Raw genomic sequence first — 15,823 nt, forward strand, 5'->3', positions numbered from 1 at the left:
CTGCCTACCGTCTGGGGTTTCGGGATCTATGTTGGTGTATTGTTGGAGTGCCTGTGTAAGGCGGTCTAGAAAAGCGGACGGGTTTTCATTTTTATCCTGTATGACTTCATGAAGTTTTTCAGTTAACTGCCTTTTGAGCTGCCCTCCGTAGACCGGCTATGATGCAAGTAGCGAAATGGTCTCGGGCTGATACTCTATTTTGGGTGTTATAATCCCAATTGGGCTCATGCTCAGGTACTGCCTGCGCTCCTAGCAGTAGGGCTGGGGTTGTTTGATGAACCTCATCTGCATAAGTTCGAGCTTGTTCCTAGACTCGCCTACGCTCCTCGGGGAGGAGGGTGTTAGAGAGCATGGAAGGTAAGGCTATAAGCTTGGATGAGGTAAGCAGAATTGGAAGTGTAGGAGCCTAGACGTTTTTCTATTTGTGGTAAGTCAGCCATAGAAAAGGGGACGTGGACTCGGACAATACCTTCAGCTCCTGCCACCTCTCTAAGGGGGGCAAGGGGTGGGGGTGTGACTTTGAGCGAGTGGTGGGGGGGCTGAAGGCCAGGGCTGACGGGATAGGCGGTTGAGGGCCTGGAGCGGGTGCGGCAGCGGGAGACTGGGCGACTTCCGGTTGGGTGGCGGCCGGAGGGTGCGGCGGAGGGTGGTGGTATGGGGGTGGTTCGTCAGCTTGGTCGAAGTCAGGGGCAGAGGGAGAGGTTGGTGGTTTAAGAGCGGCAAGGAGCTGCTGCAGTTTGCAAGGGAGACAAAGGTTAGGTCTATCCCGTAGGAGGAAGAAGCCGTGGATATATGGGATCTCTACCCATTTTCCTGTTCGCTCGCAATAATTGTAGAGATCCTGGAGAATGTTAGGATCGAGAGACCCATAAGTGGGCCATTTGCTTTGGTTGTCTAGGGGACATGTGGGCCAGTTTTGCTATTTGGGGTCTACCATGGCCTTAGGGGCTTGAGGCGAGGCGCTTCGTGGGGTCTCTTGCCTGCCTAGAGAGGTAGACCCCGGAGGGAAAGACTTACCAAGATGAGGCCGGTGTTGGGCGAACAGCTCGGCGAACAGGAGAATGAGCGAAGACCAGCCGGGGTCTGGACTGAGCCCGAAAGGGATCGGGGTCCCACCGAGAGGGTGGGGAGTCCCGATCCGAGTCACGGCACCAATGAAAGGGGCCGGGCGGAGACCAAACTACACCGGTCGCGGTCAAGAGATCTTTATTGGAGGTATCAAGCGGTGGAGGTATCGAGTGGCACCAGGCAAGGAGAAGGAAGAGAAGAGAGGGCTGCTGGTGTGCTGGGTTTTATATCCCTTGGTCCTATGTGGATTGGGCTAGGGGCAGGCCCAAGGGAAGGCGGGAGATGCTTCTTTCTGATTGGCCTTCCTTTGGCGGATTCAGACAGTGCCCGGTCAAGGAGGGGAGAAGAACCCGGAACCGGCCCCATCTTAAGGTATGGCGCCATTTTAAGGTACCCGATGTTACCTAACACCACCCCCAACATATATTCCCATTTCTCCTCACACCCACACGCACTCCCACCACCAGACACCAACCAGCCACCACATATATGTATAAACTCCCACTCCACACATATACACACATACTACATTTTTTTTTTTTTGAGATGGAGTCTCGCTGTTTGCCCAGGCTGGAGTGCAGTGGCATAATCTCAGCTCACTGCAACCTCTGCCTCTTGGCCTCAAGTGATCGTCCTGCCTCAGCCTCCCAAGTAGCTGGGATTACAGGTGTGTGCCACTACGCCTCATTTTTGTATTTTTAGTAGAGATGGTTTCACCACGTTGGCCAGGCTGGTCTCAAACTCCTGACCTCGTGGTTTGAAAGTACTCCAAAAGTGCTGGGATTACAGGCTTAAGCCACCACAACTGGCCCACATACTACATTTTTAAAAACGGGCCAGGTGCAGTGGCTCACACCTGTAATCCCAGCACTTTGGGATGCTGAGGTGGGAGGATCGCTTAAGGACAGGAGTTCAAGACCAGCCTGAGCAAAATAGTGAGACCTTGTCTTGACAAAAATAAGTAAATTTAAAAATTAGCCAGGCTATTTAGGAGGCTGATGCAGGAGGATTGCTTGAGCCCAGGAGTTCAAGGTTGCAGTGATCTATGAACATGCCACTGCACTCCAACCTGGGGTGATGGAACAAGACCCTGTCTCGAAAAAAACAAAGCAAAAAACAAAAAACCACACACACAGATGCACAAAAAAACAAATTAGGTATATAAGGATTCTTCGGGGGGGGGGGTTGTTTGTTTTGTTTTTTTGGTGTGTGCTTGGGGTTTTATTTTTGGCCCAATATGTTATGGACATCCTTCTGCAGTTTAAACATAGGGATATACCTTCTTTTCATAGATGCAGAGTTGGCTGCATTCTTAGGAGGGAAGTTATCACCTAAGATTCTGACTTTTAATTATATATAACAATTGTATATATCTACATGCACACATATATATTCAATGCAATACATATATATGACATAAATCAATGTCAGGATCCTAAATGTCCATCCTTTGTTCTAGGAAACAATGAACTAAAAATAACAATGGGATATTTATGATCTGGATTAAGGCTTTTTATAAGCTCAGAAATTGAAATTTGTCTTTTGTTTTTCCTTTTTTTAGGGACAGGGTCTTGCAGTGACATGATCATAGCTCACTGTAACCTCAAACTTCTGGGTTCAAGCAATCCTGCCTCAGCCTCCCCAGTAGCTAGGCCCACAGGTGGCATTGCCATGCCCAACTAAATTTTTTTTTTTTTTTTTGGTAGAGATGGGGTCTCACGATGTTGCCTAGGCTGGTCTCAAACTCCTGCCTTGGCCTCCCAAAGCACTGGGATTACAGGCATGAGCCACCACACCTGGCAATATGTCTGCTGTTTAGTGGAGGACAGCAGCAAGAAATGTATCCTCATAATCAAACAACTGGAATAAGAAGTAGAAACTACACTACAGTCCTATTTTGCGACCAAAATTACGTTTTAGCTGATAGCACAGAAAATGGGCTGGCAAAATGTGTAATGTTACTGCTATTGCTTGGTGATTCTTTTTTTCAACTCAGGGCCTATCAGCTAACCTTTACCTTGCATACCTTCTGGTAATCAGGTGAGGACTAGGAATGGTGAAGTGCAGTAGTAACTTGCTGTCCCTGGAAGCACTCTTTCCAGGAGCCTAATAATTTAAAATAGTGCTCAAAGAACTGAGGAAGAGTTACAAGCCTAGACGAAAAAAACCTACTAAAAAAAAAAAAACTTAGCTAAAGAAATGAACGCCTCTGGCCGTGCACGGTGGCTCATGCCTGTAATCCTAGCTCTTTGGGAGGCCGTGGCAGGCAGATCACGAGGTCAAGAGTTCAAGACCAGCCTGGCCAGCATGGTGAAACTTCATCTCTACTAAAAATACAAAAATTAGCCAGGTATGGTGGTGTGCGCCTGTAGTCCCAGCTACTCGGGAGGCTGAGGCAGGAGACTCGCTTGAACACGGGAGGTGGAGGTTGCAGTAAGCCGAGACTGTGCCACTGCACTCCAGCCTGGGCAACAGAGTGAGACTCCATCTCAAAACAAAAACAAAAACAAAAAAACACACCCCTCTCTTTCGCTTTCTCACGCACGTGCACACACACACACACCACACAAATTGCATGGCATATGTTATCCAAAGGCTGAATTTCTTTGGACTGAATATCACTAGAAGTTTATATAATTGCTCTATATTAGCTAAAACTAATAATCATGTACCAAAAATATGCTTTTTTTTTTTTACAAAATAACACAATTTATTACTATTTTAAAACAAATCTCACAAAATAACATTCAGAAACTCAACATTTCTAAATAACTTAATTCACAATACGTTTAGTCATAAAGTCATGCTACAAAACTCCTGTGTATAAAAGATTACCAAAGTATTCATAGATGTTAAAATGTTCTTCAGAATGGAGTTGGTTCTAGAAGCCAAAGATTCTGGAATGATGCTCGTAATCATGACTGCCAGCCTGGGAGAGGAGCTGGCTATGCGCATGTGCTCTTAGCTTCCAACTCACCAGTCTTTTGATGGGAGTGATCCCTCTAGGCAGTAGCACCTCAGAGGCAGGTACCCTACTGATCACAGAGGCAAAGAGCCTCCACCCATATAATGTTAGACAACTCTACATTCATTTAAAATCTAGAGGTGAGAATGATAATTCGCAAAGCTTCTATTCTGAGTAGGAGAACTACTTGACACATCCCCCAGAGGGATGATCTTGGATGTAACAGACATGGAAGACGACTCAAGTAGGGAAAAAGGGAAATCCTGACTCTGATTATGTCAAAAGACAGTAACTACTCATGTGGGTTTAGAACGAGCAAGGGTGAGGTTTGATTCTCTAACATCCAAGTGCAGGCTAGATATTTACCCATCTGCCCTATGGAAGTCCTTTCCACCAACATCCAGTTCGTAAGTTTAAAGTGCAAATCTACTGAAAAATAGTTTACTATCCCTCTTTCCCCATGTTAAATTTGCTAGATCGTAATTTGGTTGGCTGGGTCTCCTCTAAACTGCCCAATATGGGAAATTAACTAGAATCCAGTTAATGACTTCTCCAAATATCAAGTAAAAAGTTTTATCAGTTTATCTTAGGTCAGAGAAAGGTAAGAGTCTAGTTCTTCCTTTCAGTTTTCTTCCTTTACAGATTTATAAAATGCAGGAATAGAGATACAGATATGGTATTTCTAAAATTTCCATGATTTTAAAACATGACGCTTGATTTTTGGAAGTTCGCCCATTTTATGGTTTACAAAAAGAAAACAATATGACACATGTTAGTGCAAAGATAAAGAAATATGGTCAAGTTAGCTTGTCAGAAGAAGCACCAACTCTGCTACACTGAATCTTGCTTTTATATTTCATTATTTACAGACACATTAAACAGCCCCAAATAAATAAAATCTGTGTCAAAGGAATGAATTTCTAGTAAAGGGTAACATGCAATTTAGCAGTTTTCTTCCTTTACCAACACTTACAGTGTATAAGGTCTTAGTGAATTGATGGTCTGACTGTAGTCAGAGAGACACAATCTATTCATGACTGATGCTTTGACACTTTCTCCTAATGCTTTTAAGTGAATGATTAACTCCAACCTTTCTGGGCCCTATGCTTTTCCATTTAGCCCTGAGAAAAACCCAGGTAGAAGATTCCAACTCTCTTTACACATCACCAATTCTCAGAATAAGTCAATAGTCAAGATTCATTTCTTATTCTTCCTTATTCTGCTTCAGACCACTGGTAAAAGGTGTCAAAAGAAGTGCTTATTCAAGTTCAAATTCCACTTTCCACAAAAGTACCACATTTTTTTTTCTTTTTGAGATGGAGACTCACTCTGTCGCCCAGGCTGGAGTACAGTCACACGATCTCGGCTCACTGAAGCCTCTGCCTCCCGGGTTCAAGCAATTCTCCTGCCTCAGCCTCCCGAGTAGCTGGGATTACAGGCATGCACTACCACACCCGGCTAACTTTTTATATTTTTGGTAGACACGGGGTTTCACCATGTTGGCCAGGCTGGTCTCGAACTCCTCAAGTGATCTGCCCACCACGGCCTCCCAAAGTGCTGGGATTACAGGCAGGAGCCACAGTGCCCAACCAGGAAACACATTTAAATGCCTTATACCATCATATGTGGAATGAATCCAGTAACCACACCAGTTATTGACCAGTTATCTTAAGCAGACATTCTTCTGATCACATCCAAAATTGATGTCTACATCAGCTAACTTTCCTACAAGATTATCAAATTTTATACAGTATTTTTCTGTATTTAATGACTGCCATGGTCTGCAAAATTATGTGCATTATTAGACAATGAATGACACTTAAAGAATGACCTATTTTCTAAAGTACACTCAAAATATAAACTTTAGAGACAAAGCAAAATCTATCATAAAGTTGGCTTCTGTTGATAGAAACAGAGAGGTAGGTTAATAATCACTGTCCTAAGATAAGCAAGAATGCTTAGAAATAAAAGTTGAGACCCTGCTTCAAAAAAGAGAAGTTGAACCTTCCAGCCCTGAGTTTCTAACATTACATGAAAATTATGAAAATGAGCATTACAGCCGGTCGCAGTGGCTCACGTCTGTAATCCCAGCACTTTGGGAGGCTGAGGCAGGCAGATCATGAGGTCAGGAGTTTGAGACCAGCCTGGCCAATATGATGAAACGCCGTCTCTACTAAAAATACAAAAATTAGCCAGGCATGGTGCTATTGGAGGCTGAGGCAGAAGATTGCTTGAACCGGAGCCAGGTTGTGGTGACCAATTCCCACTGAACCACCTAGGCAACAGAGCTTTTATACCAACATCACTTATGTCCAGTGACCATTTCTTTCCATCCATGATTATTGAATACATCACCTTCTCTCATATAACAATTCAAGTGGCACATGGCTACAGACTGAAAATAAATGGACCCTGGACATAAGTGATGTTGGTATAAAAAGTACAACTAAGGGAGAATTTGTTCCCACCCTCCTACCCAAGGGACAGATGGCAATGTCTGGAGATATCTTTGTTGTCATGGCCGAGGAGGGGGTCTACTGGAATCTAGTGGGTAGAGGCCAGGGCTGCAGCTGAACATCCTAAGTACACAGGACAGCCCCCAACAACAATGAATTATCAATCCCAAGATGTTAACAGTTCCAAGGTTGATCCTCGGGTTTAAAGGAACAAATTCTTATTAACAGAGAACAACACAAAAACCTTTTAAGGCCTGTCTAGGTAATACAGCCCTAATCTTAGAGTTAGGGAACATAGAAAAGTTAAACTCCTTGGTAGACTAAAATCAAATTTGCTGTGAAAAACTAAAATACTGGACTGATTCCAGAGTCTTACCATCACTTACAAGAATAGAAGAAATTTGGCCAGGCACGGTGGCTCGTGCCTGTAATTCTAGCACTTTGGGAGGCCAATGTGGGCAGGTCACCTGAAGTTAGGAGTTTAAGACAAGCCTGGCCAACATGGTGAAACCCCATCTCTACTAAAAATACAAAAATAGGCCAGGCATGATGGCACATGCCTGTGGTCCCAGCCACTCGGGAGTGAGACTCTGTTTAAAACAAAACAAAACAAAACAAAAAAAACAGAATAGAAAAAATTTAAATGATCCACTAAAATGGCTTAATGTCTTAAACCGGAAGCACAGAGATAATCTATTCCACATAGGTCAAATATCTGATCCAAGAGGCATAAACCAAAGGCATTTATATCAGCTAAATTTGCAGCAGTAAAGGATAATTTAGGGAATAATTTGAGAGAATATCCTACATTTCTTCATACATCCCAACTGCCATTTTCTAATGGCATGGGTTCCATGAACAGGGATGCATAGAAGTCATTCAAAGATTTGTTGAATGATACTGAATATGAATTTTGCATGAAATGGACAGAGAAAAGTATCTTACATTTGTCTGAGAACTACCTGTAATTAAAAGTCATTGAGAAACAAGGAGAAAGACAACCAGTTTCTATATTACAGAATTCAGAAAAAACAAACACCAAAACTCAAAGCCATTTTACAAATAAATTCAATATGAAATCATTCACTTCCTATTATATTCACTTCCAGGGTTACTTTTATAAAACATATCCATATCAACATGGCTTCAAGCTTGCCTACTGGAGGAAGTGCAGACTTTAAGAAGATCATCTTCCCTCTCAGTTTGTGGAACTTAAACATCACCAAGGAGAATGAAGGCTCATTGCCTACGGTTCATAAAAGAAATGTCCAAAGGCTTTGAATGCATAAACCAGCTAGAGTAGAATAAGGTTTCTTCCTATCAGATTGAAAAGAAGAGAGAAAAGAAAACTAAAAGGGTGTTAGACCAAGTTTTCCTCCTTTTTTTTTTTTTTTTTTTTTTTAATATGGAGTCTCGCTCTGTTGCCCAGGCTGGAGTGCAGTGGAGCAATCTCGGCTCACTGCAACCTCTGCCTCCCGGGTTCAAATGATTCTCCTGCCTCAGCCTCCCGAGTAGTTGGGACTACAGGCGCCTACCACCATGCCTGGCTAATTTTTGTATTTTTAATAGAGATGGGGTTTCACCATACTGGTCAGGCTGGTCTTGAACTCCTGATCTCGGATGATCCGCCCGCCTCGGCCTCCCAAAGTGCTGGGATGACAGGCATAAGCCACCGTGCCTGGCCTCTAGTTTGTATTTAGAGTTGATTGTCAAAGCAGTGGTCCCTTTTGATCAGAGTAACTTAGAAAAATCAAGTAATTCCTATATAAATGATAGCTGAAATCTTCTGAAACCCAGGACTACTTATGCAATCACTTTTTAAAGATGATTCTTCCCTCTTTCACTGTGATTTTATGAAAGTAAAATCACACAAGTAGATGGGGAAACCAGAATCAACAGTCTCTGAGGGACTTTAGGCACAATTTGGCAGAGGGCCCCTGACTTCTTTTCTGCAATCTAATAGTGATTCAGCCATGGCCTCCTATGACTTCATCTGCTTACTGACTACAATGTCTTACATTTTCCTGAAAGATTTTTTGTTTACATGATAAATTCTAACCTCTGCATCTAACTATTGCTTTGCAATTTTGAGGTTGAATCACCTACACTGCTTTATGTAGGAGACAATCCCCAAACATATTGCCATTTGCCTGGGATCTCATACTGAAACATCTCCCTTCCCTCCACAACCACGTACATAATACATTTTAAGAGCTGTTTAACTTAGAACTTCTCAAAAAATATATTTTGAAATACTAAGTTTCATTATACCCTTACTTATAACCATGATAGTCACTTTTCCCAACAATGAGGGTCACCAGACCAAATCATTAGGGTAAATTTTGACATACATCAATGGCCAGCATTTAGTCTAGGAATTCAAATATAACTAATGCTTTAAACACATAAGGAACTATAAAACCAAAATGTGTGCTTAAGGCCAAGTCCACATGAGTAACATGGCCACATTATCAGTCAAAGAAATGGTCACGACAGTCATTTTAACCACTGACTGAGATCACAGAATGACTGACTGTACACAATGACTCAAGTGGCCATGCATATAAAAACAACCTAAATTCCAGTTGACAATGTACACATTTTTGGAAAAACAAATAAGTATAATACAGACTAGAAGGTCTCTGAGATACTAAGTTTTCCTTTTTTCACCATATCTTTTCCGATGGAACGTTGGAGTCTTGGTTCCAGACCTGCTATATTTCTTTTTTTTTGAGACGGGGTCTCGCTCTTTCGCCCAGCCTGGAGTGCAGTGGCGCGATCTCGGCTCACTGCAAGCTCCGCCTCCTGGGTTCACGCCATTCTCCTGCCTCAGCCTCCCAAGTAGCTGGGACTACAGGCGCCCGCCACTGCACCCGGCTAATTTTTTGTATTTTTAGTAGAGACGGGGTTTCACCGTGTTAACCAGGATGGTCTCGATCTCCTGACCTCGTGATCTGCCCGCCTTGGCCTCCCAAAGTGCTGGGATTACAGGCGTGAGCCACCGCGCCCGACCCAGACCTGCTATATTTCTAAGAGGAACTCTTCCCATCACCATGCTGCCTTCTGAGCTAAAGGCATGATATATTTGTGCTTCTGAATTGTACAGAGACAGACCTTCAGGAAAAATGTTCTAAATTTTCAAATGTACATCTTTTAAAATGTCTAACCTAAAAAAATGAACAAACTAAAAAATCATTTGTTCCTTTGTTATTAAAAATGGTCTACAAGGGTTTTGTTTTAGTAGATGGGGCTACACAGTGCATAACTGAGACTGAAGACAAAAATTGAAAATTTGTGGTTTCTAAAAAGAGGAATAGGATATATAAGGTTGGCATTACCAGTTTTGGGGAGAAACACTGAATAAGTTAAGGGAAAAAAAAAAGATGAGAATGAGTGATCTGTTTTATCTTAAGAAACTTTTGTCCCATACAGAATCTTTAAAATAGACAATTATATAAAATTTATCTATTGTTCTTATGACATTTAAATAAGTTAACACACAGTGGAAAGCGTGGCATTAGTTATCTTCTTCCTCATCCCCTTTAATTACTGGAGTACCTAAAATGAAAAAGAAAATTATTACTGGTTATTCTCAAAAAATTGCTAAAATTCTAGATGAAAATATTTTCCTGGCCGGGCACAGTGGCTCACGCCTGTAATCCCAGCACTTTGGGAGGCTGAGACAGGTGGATCACCTGCAGTCAGGAGTTCAAGACCATCCTGGCCAACAGGGTGAAACCCCGTCTCTATAAAAATACAAAAATTAGCTGGGCATGATGGCAGGTGGTTGTAATCCCAGTTACTTGGGAGGCTGAGGCAGGAGAATTGCTTGAACCCGGGACGCAGAGGGTGCAGTGAGCCAAGATTACACCATTGCACTCCAGCCTGGGTGACAAGAGCAAAACTCCATGTCAGAAAAAAGAAAAACCTGAGAAGCTCTGAGATACTATGAAGTATGCCATAATAAAAATAATTTCACAAAATAATCTCTTTAATTTCAAATTCTCTAAAAAGCTTCTCAGGAGAATTCTCAAATGGTTTAGTATACATACTTATGAATATTAAGCCCCCTAACTGCCAAATCGCAAATAAAAATGCCTATGGCCAGGCATGGTGGCTCACTGCCTCTAATTCCAGCACTTTGGGAGGCCAGATGAGAGGAGCGCTTAAGCCTAGGAGTTGGAGACCAGCCTGGGCAACATAGCAAGACCCCATCTCTACAAAAAATAAAAAAATTTAGCCAGGCATGGTGGTGTGAGCCTGTAGTCTTCAACTACTTTGGAGGCTGAGGTGGGAGGATCACTTGAGCCTGGGAGGTCCAGGCTGTGGTGAGCTGTAATTATGCCACTGCACTCCAGCCTGGGTGGCAGAGTAAGACCCTGTCTCAAAAAAAAAAAAAGCCAACAAGTACCAAGTAGAAAAATAAGGTAAGTTCTGTACATGTTAAACGCTTTCTGTGGGCTGGGCGCGGTGGCTCACGCCTGTAATCCCACCACTTTGGGAGGCCGAGGCGGGTGGATCACTTGAAGTCAGGGGTTCGAGACCAGCCTGGCGAACATGGTGAAACCTCATCTCTACTAAAAATACAAAATTGGCTGGCCGTTGTGGCGCATGCCTGTAATCCCATCTACTTAGAAGGATGAGGCAGGAGAATCGCTTGAACCCGGGAGGCAGAGGTTGCAGTGAACCAAGATCGTGCCATTGCACTCTAGCCTGGGCGACAGAGCAAGACTCCATCTCAAAAAAAAAAAAAAAAAAGCTTTCTATGTTTAGCATAAAGAAATATTCCTCATTTCCCACAATAAAATGTGTAATCACAGTACTGCCAAAAATCTGAACTCCTCTAATGGTTGTTTTATATGACCTCCCCCAATTGCTGAACATTGGGGATACACTGAAAAAAAAAATCACTGTAGAGGAAACAAAGCACATCTCTGGCTCTCACTGGGCCAACGGCCACCCATCTGAGCTTTAGCATTTGAAGCCAGTCTGACCCCAGCTGGGTATTTTGTTTTTTTTTTTTTTTTTTTTGAGACAGAGTCTCGCTCTGTCACCCAGGCTGGAGTGCAGTGGCGCGATCTCGGCTCACTGCAAGCTCCGCCTCCCGGGTTCACGCCATTCTCCTGCCTCAGCCTCTCCGAGTAGCTGGGACTACAGGCGCCTGCCACCACGCCCGGCTAATTTTTTGTATTTTTAGTAGAGACGGGGTCTCACCGTGGTCTCGATCTCCTGACCTCGTGATCCGCCCGCCTCGGCCTCCCAAAGTGCTAGGATTACAAGCGTGAGCCAGAGTATTCAGTCTTAACTCTTCAGCCATTTACCCTGCACTCCAGCTAACCTGATCAATTCATCGTCTCCCAAACTCATCTCACACACTTTTACCTCTGGCCTACTGGTTAACAAAGTTCCTTCATTTTTCTTTCCCTTTTCTTTTCTCTTCTCTTCTCTGAAGACTTTCTTCATTCATTCATTCATTTATATATATATATATACACAGGGCTTGCTGTGTTGCCCAGGCTGGACTTGAACTCCTGGGCTCAAAGGATCTTCATGCCTCAGCCTCCCAAGTAGCTGGATCTACAGGTGCATGCCACCGTGCCCAGCTTAAAGTTCCTTCATTTTGTAATGTCCTCAACTCTTTATGAAGAACAAACCCCAGTGCCTCTCTTCCTCAGTGATGCCTTCCAAGAGGGACATGTTCTTTACGGCAGTGAGCATAGTTTGACCTCTCTGTACACCCTCGAGCATTTGTTTGTGGGACAAGTGAACTTTTTGTTGATGCGCAACATACAAAGTGTACAAATTATAACGTACAGATTGATAAATGTTCATAAAGTGAACACAAGCTAGTTACCAGCACCCAGATTTAAGAAAGAAAAGATTATCAGAACCCCCAAAACTGCCTCAGGCCCCCTGCCAGTCACTATACCCACAAAAGATATATTCTATCCTAATATCTAACACCATAGCTTATTTTCCTTGTTTTTTGTTTGTTTTTTTAAAGACAAGGTCTTGCTCTGTTACCCAGGCTGGAGTGCAGTGGTGTGATCACAGCTCATTACAGCCTCAAACTCCCAGACTCAAGCAATCTTCCTGCCTCAGCCTCCCAAATAGGACCACGGGAATGATATAGTATGTACCCTGTGTCTGGCTTCTTTTATTCAACATTATGTTTGTATGATTCATCCATGCTGTGTAAAATTGTAATTCATTCATTTTTACTGCTGTTTAATATTTTATTGTATGACTATGCCATATTTTATTTATCTATTCTATTGTTCATGAACATTTAAGTAGTTTCTAATTTTTAGCTATTAATATACTGCTACTATGAACATCCTCATACGTGTCTTTTGGTAAACATTCACACCCTTTTCTTTGGGGTATGTAGTTAGGAGGGAAATTGCTGGGTCACAAGAAATGTACGTTTAGAGCTTTTGTAGATAACGCCAATTTCCCAAAGTGGTTATACGAAGTTACATTACCATCCTACAGGGTATAAGAGTTGCTTCACATCCTCACTAGCATTTGGTATTGTCCGTCTTTTTTATTTTAGATTTTTAACATCCCTCAGCTTTAGGCTGGGCGCGGTGGCTCACACCTGTAATTCCAGCACTTAGGGAGGCTGAGGTGGGTGGATCACGAGGTCAGGAGTTCAAGACCAGCCTGGCCAAGATGATGAGACCCCATCTCTACTAAAAATACAAAAATTAGCCGGGCATGGTGGCAGGCGCCCGTAATCCCAGCTCCTCAGGAGGCTGAGGCAGAGAATTGCTCGAACCTGGGAGGTGGAGGCTGCAGCGAGCTGAGATCGCGCCACTGCACTCTAGCCTGGGTGACAGAGTGAGACTCCATCTCAAAAAAAAAAAAAAGATCCCTCAGTTTTGCTTATGAGCAACGGAAGAGAAACAAAAACGGGCAAGTTTGCAGCTGTGGCCATCTTTGTTCTGGTCTATCCCACTGGTTTAGAATAGACTAAGGTGTTCTTCTAGGGGCTGTTCAGATTGACATGAAGTCAATACATGGTCCAAAAGGCCATAATGTAGCTTTGTCTATTCAAGTTCTACATTGGTGGTTCTATTTTATTCTTTTTTTTTTTTTCTTCTCGGCTCACTGCAACCTCCGCCTCCTGGGTTCAAGCGATTCTCCTGCCCCAGCTTCCCGAATAGCTGGGATTACAGGCATGTGCCACCATGCCTGGCTAATTTTATATTTTTAGTAGAGACAGGGTTTCGCCATGTTGGTCAGGCTGGTCTCGAACTGCCGACCTCAGGTGATCTGCCCGCCTCAGCCTCCCAAAGTGGTGGGATTACGGGTGTGAGCCACTGTGCCTGGCCTATTTTTTCTTTCTTTCTTTCTTTCTTTCTTTTTTTTTTTTGAGCCAGTCTTGTTCTGTCGCCCAGGCTGGAGTGCAGTGGGGCAATCCCAGCTCACTGCAACCTCTGCCTCCCGGGTTCAAGTGATTCTCCTGCCTCAGTCTCCCAAGTAGCTGGGATTATAGGCACCTGCCACCACACCCAGCTAATTTTTGTATTTTTAGTAGAGACGGGGTTTCACCAGGTGGGCCAGGCTGGTCTCAAACTCCTGACCTCAGGTGATCCACCCACCTTGGCCTCCCAAAGTGCTGGGATTACAGGCATGAGCCACTACACCCGGCCTCTATTTTATTCTTAAGGGAAGAGGTTTGCTTTCTACGTAAAATCCTGAAGGAAGTAAAGACAAATGATTTGAAATCAGGAGGCTGAGGCAGGAGAATGACTTGAACTTGGGAGGCGGAGCTTGCAGTGGGTTGAGATGGTGCCACTGCACTCTAGCCTGGGTGACAGAGCAAGGCTCTGTCTCAAAAAAATTAATAAATAAAGGCTGGGCATAGTGGCTCACGCCTATAATCCCAGCACTTCAGGAGGCCGAGGCAGGCGGATCACAAGGTCAAGAGATCAAAACCATCCTGGCCGACATGGTGAAACCCCATCTCTACTAAAAATACAAAAATTAGCTGGGGGTGGTGGCGCGTGCCTGTAGTTCCAGCTACTTGGGAGGCTGAGGCAGAAGAATCGGTTGAACCCAGGAGGCGGAGGTTGCAGTGAGCCAAGATTGCGCCATTGTACTCCAGCCTGGGCAACAGAGCCCGACTCTAAAAAAAAGAATGACAGACTGAATTTCTTAACAGCCCAGCTGAATTGAATTGGGGAGGTAGTGTTCAAAGTCAAAATGAGCTCGATTTATATTGAAATATTTCTTATACACTTGCATTTTGGGATTGAGTTAAAATCTAAAATAATTATAACTCTTTACTTTGTTTCTGAGACAGAGTCTCGCTCTGTTGCCCAGGCTGGAGTACAGTGGTGTCATCTTGGCTCACTGCAACCACCGCCTCCCAGATTCAAGCAATTCTCCTGCCTTAGCCTCCTGAATAACTGAGATTACAGGCACCCACCATCAGGTCCAGCTAATTTTGTATTTTTACTAGAGACGGGGTTTCACCATGTTGGCCAGGCTGGTCTCGAACTCCTGACCTCAAGTAATCCTCCCACCTCGGCCTCCCAAAGTGCTAGGATTACAGGTGTGAGCCACCACACCCAGCTAATAACATATATTTTGAATACTTACTTTATGTTAAGCACAACGTTTAGCATAGATTATCACTATGTTTCAGTGTTTCACATAGATTATTTCATTTAATCCTCATAATAATACTCTGATATATGTTCTAAAATGATTACTAATGATACTATTATCATCTCCAATTTTTAGATTACAAATGAACAAGGTTTGGTGAGATTAATTAATTAGCACAATTTCACAAACTATTAAGTGGAGGAGCTGGGACTTGACTCAGTTAATCAGGGTTATCTACTGATGCTGACACTGATCTTAAGATATTGGGAAACTAAGACTGGGGATGAGGGGAGAAACAGTGAGAGAGAACACCACAATTTTGATCCAATTGTAAAAAAGCAACTGCTTACCATGTATTTCTGGTTATTCTGCAGAATCAGAATAATTTTTGATTCTGATCAAAATTTGTGACCTTTATGTCACCTTTCTGACTTGAGAATAAGCCTTTCTTTTTTTAACCTGCTTAAATAAGCTAGAAGTTTATTTTTCTTTTACATAAAAGTACAAGTAGATAGTAGATAGACATGGAATTTTATGTTGTCTGGAAGTCAGGATCCTTCTCTCTTTTTTTTTTTGAGATGGAGTTTCACTCTTGTTGCCCAGGCTGGAGTGTAGTGGCACAATCATGGCTCACCACAACCTCCGCCTCCCGGATTCAAGCGATTCTCCTGCCTCAGCCTCCCGGGTAGATGGGGTTACAGGCATGCACCACCAC

General features: G+C 43.3%; 1 protein-coding gene across 2 annotated transcripts in view; it reads right to left on the reverse strand.

The window, feature by feature from the left end:
* Window positions 1–6,372: 6,372 nt before the first annotated feature.
* Window positions 6,373–15,823, reverse strand: part of DNAL1 (dynein axonemal light chain 1) — a 54,561-nt gene continuing 45,110 nt past the window's right edge. The window contains exons 8-9 of one of the 2 annotated variants that reach the window (XR_009210333.1): window positions 9,508–10,047; window positions 6,373–9,200 (exon numbers count right to left, since the gene is read on the reverse strand). Coding sequence is in view for 1 of the 2 variants with exons in the window: in XM_032135066.2 (XP_031990957.1) it covers window positions 10,007–10,047 (41 nt within the window). In the remaining variant the exon portion in view is untranslated. Of the gene's footprint in view, window positions 9,201–9,241; window positions 10,048–15,823 lie in introns of those variants that run through there. The other variant, XM_032135066.2, reaches the window with a different exon arrangement.

The sequence above is a fragment of the Hylobates moloch genome, unplaced genomic scaffold (genome assembly GCF_009828535.3).
Source record: "Hylobates moloch isolate HMO894 unplaced genomic scaffold, HMol_V3 SCAFFOLD_16, whole genome shotgun sequence".
NCBI classification, from domain to species: domain Eukaryota; kingdom Metazoa; phylum Chordata; class Mammalia; order Primates; family Hylobatidae; genus Hylobates; species Hylobates moloch.